The 12,770-nt window shown below is 34.4% G+C and overlaps 1 protein-coding gene across 1 annotated transcript; it reads right to left on the bottom strand.

The window, feature by feature from the left end:
- Positions 1-6,808: 6,808 nt before the first annotated feature.
- On the bottom strand, positions 6,809-8,613 carry LOC108359515 (piggyBac transposable element-derived protein 4-like). The gene is made up of 3 exons (XM_017611416.1): positions 8,132-8,613; positions 7,879-8,077; positions 6,809-7,816 (listed from the first exon to the last, which is right to left on the bottom strand). Exons 1-3 carry the CDS (start codon positions 8,391-8,393, stop codon positions 7,267-7,269), a joined length of 1,011 nt encoding a protein of 336 aa, XP_017466905.1. The 5' UTR covers positions 8,394-8,613; the 3' UTR covers positions 6,809-7,266.
- Between the last annotated feature and the right edge of the window lie 4,157 nt (positions 8,614-12,770).

Genomic DNA, 12,770 nt, shown 5'->3' with positions numbered 1-12,770 from the left:
ACAAATGTATGTTTTCTTCGAAAATACTCAAGTACTACCAGTAGAGTACTCTACTGTCAAATACCTTTTACTCGCAGTAGTTGCGGAAGGCAAAGTAAATACTCTACGCGTGTTGCTATTGATCGGTAGTTTACGTACGCTTGCTGAAACTGGTTTATGCTTACTCACAATTGACCCGAACGATGAAAGTAGGGGATGGAAAGTATTTGCGCGGCGATCGGATGTCTTGTTGGGCCGTTTAAATGGAATTGCGCAGGAGTCTAATATATATATATATATATGTGTATGTATGTACATCAGGGTGCATTCCATCGCAAACATAAAACTTAAAATATCTTAAGACTTCCGCTTAACTATTTTGGAAGGATACCTCCAAAAATTTCTATTTTTACAAATACAATTTTTCGTCAAAAAATTTGTTTTCTTAAAGCTCACCTCAGATAATAGAGGTGTCGGTATAAATTTTAAAGGTCTGCATAAAAATGTTCAAAAATTTTATCGACGGAATCAAAATAATGAGATTTTTTGAGGTACACACAAATTAGTCTAGCTCACTTATGTATGCAAATCTTAAAATTTTTTTCCGAAATATTTTAGCGGCGGCCTTAAAGTGTAATAAATTTGGTAATTCCGTTGGAAAATCTGCAACTTTTTTAGTGACGCACCCTAATCTACATACATACATACGTGTTTACACCAAGTTCACATACAAATATTAACATGTATGTACATCTATGTAACTCATTCGTAGACAACAAATTCCGGCTGAATAGTTTGTTGATTCCATTGGGTGTGTCCTGGCGCAAAACTGAAATTTGTGTAGAAATTTGTCTCTTGTGTGCGAAATCAGTTTAGCGTAAATGCAACGTTAAATGTGTTGAAATACATGTGTGCATGTATGCATACGATTGTGTTCAAATATGAGGAAGTCAAACAAGTAAATGCTACAAACTGAGTGTTCAAAAATCGCGTATTCGAAATCGCACCTTTCTTCTTTTTTGTATCGCAAAAAATTCGACAATAGGCCAATAATATGTCAAATTTATAAGATTTTAAGCATGTATGTACATGTTTATTTTGTGGAATTTTTGCGATTTTTAAAAATAACAGAAAGCCACAAAAATGGAAACAAATTTTGGTGCGGCAAATATTTAAGCTTTTTTTGATAGAATTTTTTGTGCTGATAAAGAATTCGTAAATTAAAAGTTTCCAACTGCTCCAGACTTTGAGAAAAACGTGGTCAAAATATCAAAAAATTACATTTTGGGCAATGTTCGAGAAGATCTAGCAAAGATACTAATGCTGTCAGAAGCTTCCATTTAGCCTTAAACTTTGACTTGAACTTTCAACTACAATCTCTAAAAGTACCATCCAGTTAAGTCTGATATTTCATATTTGTGGTTACAAAACGTACTACCAATAGCTATTTGGCAATTATGCAAAGATGCGATTTTCAGGACTAATTTTAAAAAATCGAAGCTGAATTAAATTCAAAGTAGAAAATTCTACCAGCTTTTGTTTAATTGCGGTAGGTGCTTAAACATCTCCTATTCAATAAATGACTATTTATAGGTGACTTTAAGGTCGAGGTACAGGGATAGTATTTTCAGTGATAAAGTTCAAGCTTTAATTTAAGGTTCTATCACCTTTCGTTTCTTCGTTAAAGCTTATAAGACGCCATTTTTGCACACCTTGACCAAGTTTTTCCCAAAGTCTGCAACTGATGGAAACCTTTTTTTCCATGGATTTGTAAGCAGCACAAAAAAAAATCGATCAATAATAGCTTGAACATCTGTCGCACCGAAATTAGTTTTGGTTGCTCTGTATAATTTATGTTTTTCAACCCCTTAAAAATGTATTAAAATCTTTGGAGCTTTCGTAGATGTCTTTATATCTTTATATTGTACGCAGAACATACAAAATTTATCTGTCCATATTTTGAGGGCCACCTGGCGCCTCATATTCAAAGCTAGTTTTGAGCTTCGCAAAGTCAAAAAAGCATTTGAATAAAGTTTCTTCTCTTTTAATATACTTTTGCTATAGTCAAACACAATTAATTTCCTAAAAGGTCGTAAATTAGTCGCGTTCTTTAAAAAATGCGCCAATCAAATCCGATTGGTTAATTAAAACTTTCTTATACCCTCTGAGCTCGAATGCCTTTCCTCATAAACGCTCATGCTGCCAAAATGAATGCCATCTCGCAGCCTGCAGCCAAGCCAACTTTTCTCATGCATATTAACCCCGATTTGTATTCATCTCTTGGCAGACTATGAAAATTTAATAATTTCATAAACACCTTTAATTAATCGTAAAATAGCACTTCGCACTCTAAGATCTCATCAAAATCTTCGCAATTTTCATGCTTGTCCTAGCAACACTTTTTTGTGCAAATATTTAACTCAGATTTCTTCCCTTTCTTCTGACTAATAAACGTTTTTTATTCGCTTTCAAAGTGTCACTAATTTTAGCAGACTGAACTTTTTCCCATAATTTAATTGTGTCAAAGTTGTAAATCCTTTCATCTTTTCCTTTTTCATCACTTTTGAATTCACAATTAGATCAACGTATTTGTTGTTTTAGATGTTGTTTTTTACGTTTCCATTGCGAATTCCATTCAGTTCAGCAACTGAGTTTTGATATAAAAGCGTAGGTGGTGTAGTTTCTATCCTCAGTTTGTTCGCTCCACCTTCGTAAACAAAGCTTGAGTGCTTCCTTACTTGCTGCTGCGTGTCCTTTTAATATGAAATTCCATAAATTGGTATAAATTTGGCGCGAGTTAGCGATGCGTGGGTGTTTTTTTTTTAGTGTTTTTTGTTTTTGTTTTGTACTGCACTAAAACTTTCTTGAGTCGTAATCGAGTAACACATTTGAAGAATATGCAGCATTGCATTTAGATAGCTGTAAATTATTTGACGAAGAGCTCTGTGGGTTAAAAATAAGTCAAATTTTTCAAATATCGGTATCGCAGTGCAAGACTACTTGATGAAAAAAGTAACTCAGCAAAATCTGAGAAGGCCAAAAACTTAAAAAAATTCATAAACAAGTAGGGGCCTGCCCTGGTCTTATCCCTCCTATTGTACGCAAAGAAGGTGCTGAGTAGAGTGATTGACTCAGTTTTTCCAAACAGGTTTACACCGGTGTTTTTAGAAATCTATACCCTGGTTTTTTCCCGGGTAATCCCCATTTTTGGTATATCGAATAAACTGGGTTTACCATTTCATCCAAATCCCATACAAGTTTTAAGTTGTTCGAAATTTTCCAGCTTAAGGGAAGCCCTTAAATAGGTTGTTTAAAAGCTTCCTAAAAAAAAACGTTGTACTTATTTTGCTCTGCTATTTATTTGCTAAATAAAAGCTATCTTTGCCGTTAACAGTTTTATTGTAATTTTTGTCATGACTTCATACAAATATAGACAATTTTACTGCATACAAAATATGTAAAATTAAACCGGTTTATCGGGTATTTTCTTAGTTTTAAAATCGGCAACCGGTTTTTTTTGAAATTGGAATTTTTCGAAAAAAAATGCGAATAATCGAACACCCTAGTGCTGAGCTTTTGTTAGCGATCTTGCAAAAGATTTTCACTGCTTCGCTTACACTTGCTTACCGACATTCAAGGAAACTAGCTGACATCGTTTTCATATCTAAATTCGGTAAGCACGAATATAAATAATTACTAGACCCAAAATCTTCAGACGAACTAGTATCAGGTATACTGGTATGATGTCCCCCTTAGTTGGCTTGCGCAATCGAAGGGCACTTCGGAAGTCTGCTTGTGGGAAAAACTTACAAGTTCTACATCCCCGTGATTGTGAACAGCATCAGCCCTTCCTGCCTTAAGACGGACGAGACAGCGGACCACTTTTTGTTCCTTTGGAAGAACTAGTTTTGAGGCTTTTCTCAGCAGTGTGTTGAGGAGCTAAACCGCAAAGTTTCGACTAATTCGAAGCGAAACTGCATTCACTTAATTTTAAATTATATTAGCTTATTTGCTTTAGATTTCAAAGGCAATTTAAATTTAATTCATTACCCTTTCCTTGTGTTGGTTTTTACTGACTCCAAGGAGATGGTAATTTAAGAACGCCTCCAGGCAATAATCAATTTGTAAATTAGTAAAGCAATAATAACTAAATGTTTTAGCTAAAGGCGTGCAAAAGCTATGTGGTTTAATAAAGGCAGCATAATGCGATTAGACATTAGTTAGGAACTTATGTAATTGCGTTGCAATTTGTAGGTTTGATAACAACAAAGTAGTTGATGTATGTATGTTTATTAGGATGGTCCAAAAAGATTACAGTCGGAATTTTAATGCTCTAACGCCCTATATTTAGACCACAATGCAACGGAATAGTTTGGACGAATTTAAAAGACAATTGCCACATTTCCAAAAAAGTGTATATGCGAATTAACTTTTACCGTTTATGCTAAATTAATATAACAATTTATTATTCATATCATACTAAAATTGTATCCATATATATATATATAAGTAATATTTACGAAAGATTAATTCTTATTTAAACCGCAACGATGATGATTTGGTTAGAATTTCGCACAGACCTAGACCATGTACTGGGGGCTAATTTGTATAACAGAATCCGAGGAATGGGTAATATCAAGATTGACTCGATTGCGATAAAAATGGGCATCAAATGTATCTGCATAATTCCATCAAATTTGATAGAATAACGCTAAATCGTAAATCGACCGTGCGCATTTGCGGGAGGGGGCATATAAAAACATAGATAAACAAATGTTTGGCGCTTACACATTTTTCAACTTGTTTCTCCGAGTTTCTTTTCCAATGAAGGGATTTAATATTTTACTTTGCCTGATGAGGGGCAGCCTCTATTAGAAACAACTTTTTTTTTGTGTTGCAAGGACCAAGAATTGTACGGCAGAGCTAACGAGTTGCAGTTCGTTGCTCTAATCACCAGCGGTTATTTTCCTTGCTGCCATTTAAAAATAATTGTCTTCATATATATTCCTTATCACTACTTGAAATAGATAAAGCTCACCCACATTTTTATTAACAAAAGTTTCCACCTTATGCAGAATAGACCAGTTAGTAATTCTACAATTTTAGGTTAAATACCACCTAACTAAATGAAATGCCTTTAATTTATTTAATAACCTAAAAAAATAAATATATACGTACATACATATCTATACATATATACATAAGACATAATAATGAAGTTCAACTCTCACAGTATGTATTTGAAAAAAAAAAAACATTTATACTCACATGCCACCTTTCAGAAGAATGCACTTTGTCCCACAGGGCGTATACGCAACCTAGCCTATATACATATATACTCGTATGCACGCAAAAAGCGAAAAAAAAATTCTCGCACATGTTTATTGAACTTTTTATTTGTACAATCGATAAGAGCTCATACATATACAAAATATATATATTTATGTACATATGTGTGCATGTGTGCATTTCATTTCACGCCAACTAGTTATATTGAAATTCCTGTGTAGAGTCTTCGACAAATTTATGCATTGTAGAAAATTTAGAAGACATGTGCTTATTTACTCTTACTTATGGTAGTACGTATAAGAGGAAATAAATAAACCGATGTACATACATACATACTTGAATGAGTTTGAACTTATGTTCTTATATAAGTGATTCACTGTAATTTGTATGCACATCGCTAAAAGTACTAAATAGAACAAATTTATTTATTTATTTATTGCAATTCACTTCGATTTATATAGTTTCTGTAATACTTAATGCGTTGTTTATTTCTTACCAAATTTAAGTAGACTTTGTATCATGGAATATCATTACGTAGATGATAGAAATGCTGTGAACTTAAACTAAAATTTGCCTGGAAACTTTAAATACATAACTTAAATAAATGCCCACACGCGTAGTCATGAGCGTAGTCAAGTAGGCGCAAGGCGAATTGATATGTACCGAAAATATTTTTTGGAAATGTTTTCAGAATTAAGCACAATTGTCAATAAATCGATGGATAGCTCCAAAGGTTCTATTCGGTTGTAAAATGTTGTAAATACTAATATAATATTTTGGCACTCACACTTTTACTTAGTGTTTGACCGAACTTCTCCTCCAATTTGTGGTGTTTGTGTCTTCATGTTGTTATATAAATGAAGGGAACTTCAGTTTTACGCCACCTCAGAACGGCAAATTTACACTGGAATACATTGGGAATTTCGCCATTTCCTGCCAAGAAGTCCAGGGATCGAACCCAGTACCTGTAGATTGGTACTACGCACCCCTGACTACTCAGCCACTGTGGCATTGCTGATAGCAAACTAAATAAAATTCACAAGTTTGAAAAGAGATTTGAGGTCGGATAACTATATACAAAAAAAAAAATTCAATGAATTAAGCGCACTGCTTTTAACCGTAGATCGAGCTTAAAAAATAATTCATAAATGAAGCCATGTATCATTTTTGATACATACTATAGTTCATAGGAAAAACTGATTTATTACAAAATCTTACTTTAGAGTTTTAATATGTTTATTTTTATTGATACATTGTATGCAAGTATTTCTTAAGAGTTTACATGTTAGGTGTTATTTATGCAATCTATGCACACATTTTTGGCATGTTTGTCATTACAGCACGGCTTTTTACATGAAAAACAGAATGACGAAGTCCACTTATTTTTGTTTTCTCCAGAATGAAAGCATTTTTGACAACTTGCGCGGTTTTTTTTCGGAGACTTATCAGTTTTTTGTTTTTTTTTATGGGCCAGCATCATTATCATTAATAACGGGGATATTCTTACTTGAGAGTTTCGAAGGCAGCGCCAGAGATAGTTCATTTCTTGGGCCTTGTTTACGTTTTTCCATATAAGACTTTGCCAACGAAATTGCCAACTCATGCAGGAAACATTTACGTTTTGTGTGCTTTTGAGTTTGCTTCTAATTGGGGTCGATTTCGTTGTATAAAATAAAAGAATTCAAAGCGGAAATATCAATAATGTTGGAAAATACCGCCATAGTCCAACGATTATTTTTACGTTTACAACTGTAGCAACTTAGCATTTTGTCAACCGTGTCCACGCCTCCCTTCGTTGAGTTATAAAAAGAGATTATTTCGGGCAACTTTTTAGAGTCATCCCCAATATTAGGTGCGTGATGCATTGTACTCATGACAAGTGTACACTTGTTTTTATGACTGATGTACGAAACGAGACTGGTATCAGGAGTAAAGGCAAAAGTTGATTCATATCGTGGAATTTTTTTGCAATTCAGTAGCTTTGGGGGAATAGATCTTTTATTTTTGCGCATAGTTCCAACCATTGTCATATTCTTTTGTAATAGTTTTTGGCCAAGGCTGTGAGATGAAAAAAAAATTGTCCATGGTGACGTTATGCCCTTTTAGTCCATCAACTAAATCAAGAACAACCCGTTCTCCTTGATTCCTCTCAGGATTTCCTGTCACACCTTTTCCCAAGTAGGGCTGTATTTTCCATACATAGCATGTGCGTGAATCAACAAGTAGCCAAAATTTTAAACCATATCTCTCTGGCTTCGATGGAATGTACTGGCGAAATTTACAACGACCATGAAATCCCAATAATTGCTCATCCACAGTAACAGAATCAGTAGGATTGTAGAATGTGGGAAGCCGTTCAGACCATTTTCCCCAAAGGTTTCTAATTGGTGCGAATTTGTCATCATTTCTTTGGCCTCGTCGGGTGAGCACATCATCAAAACGAATGACTTTGTGGATATATAAAAATGTTTTCTCAGACATAATTGACCGAAATATTGGCCGTCCACAATATTCATCAAACAAATCATGCAAAGTTTCATTTTTGGATCTGATAAACATATAGTAGTTATAAGTTTATATTTTTTTAAACTTTTCTGTTGTTAAACTTACTTATATACACCGGCCAGCAATAATACGGCCAAGTAGGCATGAAATAAATCCTCGTAAATTTCGATATGGTTAGACCCATGTATATACTTTCCGTAGTTGTTTGAGTTATCAATTACAATTTTTGATAGTGACGGCGGAAAAAGTAGTAGGAATGAATCCCGAATATTGTTCACCCGGCTGGATGCAAATCTTGTTACACCTAAAGCCCAGTAATCTTAATTCTATGACACTTCAATAAACAATTACTACTAACCTGGGCGTAAATTTATGATATTTTCTCTCCCCAATCGACCAGTGGCGTAAGGCTCGCTACGCCAAGTAGTACCATCTTTTGCTATATACATTGGATCAGCTTCTGAAGTACTGCCAATAATGTCATCCGGTTCAGGTAAGCAGCTTTCAGACGAACTGCTTTCAATTTCAGTTTCAGGATCGGAAACATCTTCATCCTCTTCACTCTCATCCAGTACTTCATTCACTAGTTCCTCAAAGGTCAAAAACCGTGGACGCGACATTGTTTTGAATACACACAATTATGTGACAAAATAAATGAATCTTCAAAAAAGCACCCCAAGAAATAAAAACACACCACAAATACCAAAAATCGCGTAGCGAATGACGTGCACCGCAGCAAAAAAACGTTTGAATTGCCATATGTATCAAAAATGATACATAGCTCGAATTATGAAGTTTTTGAATTTCTCATGGCCTACTTGCAAAATTTTTTGAAAATATGTTTAAAAATAACAGCAATAACAAAATAAACATAGTCGCGAAGAATGCAGCACTCAATTTTTTTTTTAAAGAAGTTATGATAAGATATAAAACAAAATGTATCATTTTTGATACAAAGCTCGATTAACGGTTAAGGTATCTATCGTATAATTTACATAAGGTCAAGTCCCACAGGTCGGATTTCCTTTATAAAATTCAACATTGAAACTATTGCCCCTATCTACGTACCTCAAACCACTCAACTATGGCGGTCGCTGATTTGGTTTATTACCGTAACAAAAATCCATTATCAAACAGTGTTTGAGATTAGTCTGCTATAAATTTACAACGAGTAAGCCAATATTGACTTTATCTAAGCGCCACCTCGTACTTTTCCTTTGAGTAATAGCCAAAATAGCGAGACTCAATAAATATAAGTGACAAGAAGCACACAATCAGCAATTGATAGATGAGCATCAGATAGGAAACACATAAATACGCAATACATAAGGCACCTGCGTTACCGCTTGTGATGTCACTTTCGCGTTGTTACTATAATAATGGCACATAAGCGCATTTCGCATTTATCTAACCAAGCAAACACAAGTCAGTCAATCAAGCAGACATTTAGTCAAAGGTAATCTAGAGCATGGCATATATCCCACAGTAAAATTGTATATGTATGTGTTTTGCAGGAGTGCTATTTTATTAGCTATATCGCTAGCTTAGAGTGAAAAGTTGCTAAGTCCATTTTAACAAATTGAACAAAATTTAACAGATTTACAGAAGAGGAAAAAACTTCTTAGAGCCATTTTCTTCAAGTACTTTGTAAAACTTTGAATACAACATTTTGCATATTTAAACCAACGCAAAACTCCATAATAATCAGAAGGATTCGATCATTATTAAATGATTTCGTATTATTTTTGCCTTATCAGATTCTCGCCACCTGTTTTGAACTAAGCAGGTTTGCTTTTCTGTGAATATAATGAAAAAAAATTAAACAAGTACTTTAACCCTTTTCCAAATGATGTATTTTTAATTTATCTTGCTTCCTATATAAAAATATGAGTTTTTTTAAGGAAAGTAGACTTAGCAACATTTCACTCTAAGCTAGCGATACGTATCTCTTGTTGCGGTTTATAAATATATCGCACACGATCTTCAAAAGTGGCACAACTCAAAATTTGGCATTTTCGAAATAATGCTTTAAAAATGTACATCGAGCTTTTATTTACCTTTCAGCAAAAGCTGGAGCAAATTTTTGTTATAATTTGTTTGAAAAAACCTAAGGTAAAGTCTTCCTTGCCCACATGATTAGCATGTGCTGAGAAATACTTTCTGACGAACGTGTTATTTTAAGTTGTGTCACCTTTGAAGAACGTGTGCGATATGTAGATAAATAAAAGTGAAAACATATAAACATACATTTTTTTTCATTTTGGCTTTTTTTATTTCTAGCGCATTGGCATAGCCATTCTTTAATTAGTCTGAATAGCAATAAAAATATTACAGTTATTCGCTGGCAGTGACCTTGTAGTCACTGCGACAGACATAGTAATTGGACAGTCTCGACAACAAATAATAATGGCCAAAGTAGTAGTTCTTACAACTATGTGAATAAATAGTTTAGAGAAATACAACAAATTTAATAGTTTTTTTACTAAAACTAGTTAGTAGAATTAAGAGAGGCCGAAAGCTTAAAGCCGGAATAAACAAAGCTTTTTATTACGGAGTTTTTTACTGTTTTAATTGAGCTTTGCAAAGAGTGACACAAATATAATGTCTAATGTTCTTCGTTTACTGCTTTAGGTTAACTATGCCCAAATCACGACCTTTCCCGATCATCAATCGAGGTTTAAGCTATCCTGGAGAGCTTGTGGGAGAATCTACTACAGATTCCTGTGGAAAAGGTCCTTGTTTGTCCTCTAGACATTTCTTAGGGCAATATTTTGAAGACGATTTACAACTAGAAAAAACTAGCTTGGGACAGGTAACTAGCTAGGCATGTCTGGCTTGTCACCTTTGGCATCAACGACACAATTAAATGTGCTACAATTCGTATTAACCTATATGAATTTTTACTGCAGGGCGCCAAACGATAACTAAAAAATAAGCACTCAAAACCCACGACCGGAAGAAACAGAGTTAGCAAATGATAGTTGGCGAATAGTTTTTGCATAAAGATTTACAATTTGTTGCAAGTACACAAATGGTTGGCATAATATTCATATGTATTAATTTAGTTTTTTTTTCTGCTACCTACTTTTAATTGTTGTTAGTGTACTGGTGCAACTATGTACAATTGTACGTGCAGGCATATATACATATATGACATAAATTTAAATGCATACAAGCACATTTATTATGTTTGCATAACTCTCCGTGGCACTTGCTGCAAGTAACTTTACATGTTGTAACCACTACCATTCATGCTTAAGTGTCTAAAAGTGCGCTCGCGTACGTGGCATACAAACTTTGCATTTGGTAGCTTGCTGAGTCGGAGTGACTTGTTTCGCACGCTTCTCAACTTTTTTATTAACACTTTCGTGGCTCTTTTGCTGCCATTCTTACGAAGTTCAAGCGCCAAAAAAAGTGTATAAAGCGAATAGAGAAAAAAAGGATGTTATACTTATAAACAAAAAGGAAAAGCTCCAAGCGCTTGCCCTTTTCAATTTTATTACAAAAATTCTATGTGCTTTTAGACGTCGTCGTAGCTACAAATTTAAAAGCGAATTTTCTAATATCAGATGTTCTATTTTTATCTAATTGCTCACTGAACTCACCGTACACACACGGTAGATAACCTCGTTTGGAAGGTCAGTGCACATCTAATTTTGCCAACTCTATTGTCTTAAAATAATTATGCAGCTGCAAAAACACAAAAGCTAAATATAAACGATAAATTTTTAAATAGCTTTTGAATTTATTGGTTCTATCCAAGGGAAACTGCAAATATGCGTATATATATATAGATAAATATAACATAGAAAGGAAGTCAACTGCATTAAATTACTAAAGTGAATTGAGTTGCTGATACGATAAGGTTTTGTGTAGCAGCCAATCTAAAGCTTGCAACGAATACCCAATAAGAAAATACTTTATGCGTAATGCAATTTTGTTACATATCGTCACCTGAGTGGAAGATCGACCTATATCGGGCAGCTTGTTCGAAAATGCCATCAGAAAACTTTTCAAGCACGTCCTACTTCAAAATTTGATTGGAGAACGCCCTATCTCAGCTGCCGATTCGAAAGTCCCCTATCAATCTCAGCACATTTTCATTTTATTTTTTCTGCTGAGATAGGGCGCTCTTCAACTAAGTTCTGAGAAAAAGTGTTCTTCAATCAAATTCTGAAGTAGAGCGTTCTTGAAAAGTTTTCTTATATAGGGCGCTTTCGAACTGGCTGCCGAGTTTCGTCGATCTTCCACTCAGACATCGATATAGAGTATTTTCGTGTCGTTCGTAAAATACGTCTGCATATACATATATGCGTTTAGGAGTTCATGTGTTGAAATCTCTTGAAAATTGGTACTGTAATCTGCATACCTTCACTCTGATTTTAACAAGCCTCCAATATACATATATGGCATCAGTATGGCACAAATTAATTCCTTTTCTAATAATATCTGATCTTGGGTCTACAAACCCGAGGCAGCCGTTGGAAGGAGTCACCGGTTTAGTTGGCTCACTCAATATTTGTTTTATGCTTTCACATAACTGGAGAATTCTACGTGCAGAACTAGCTGATGATAGGCTACTTAACTGAGTAGGTAAGGTTAAGTAACGGCAGTTGCTCAAGTAATAAAATGTAAACGCGGTTAATTTTAATGCTCTCTAGAGCTTCTCGGGTTTGTTAAGAAATGCTAGCAAGAACCGGGAAAGCAGGGCAGTTAAACATAATATTCCAAATCGTCATCCTCCTGACAGGTGTGACATCGGAAGCGGCGACTTTGAAAGCCTAATAAAAAGGTACAGTACAAATCGTTAATGTGGATTGTTGGAGAAAATGTTGAACCAAAATGTTTAAATTAAAAATCTAATTTCGGGCGGGACGGAGTTCGCCGGGCCTGCTAGTATAATCTTATCTAAATTACAGACATACATAAAAAAGTATCACACTATAGCAAAAATAACTACAAAATTTTCCCATTTATTTAAAGCTATCAGCCATAAA

The sequence above is a fragment of the Rhagoletis zephyria genome, unplaced genomic scaffold (genome assembly GCF_001687245.7).
Source record: "Rhagoletis zephyria isolate East Lansing unplaced genomic scaffold, Rhagoletis_zephyria_1.1 Rzeph_scaffold_00402, whole genome shotgun sequence".
NCBI lineage: Eukaryota > Metazoa > Arthropoda > Insecta > Diptera > Tephritidae > Rhagoletis > Rhagoletis zephyria.
Note: the sequence above shows the minus strand (reverse complement) of the source record. Positions and strands in the feature narration are given on the sequence as shown.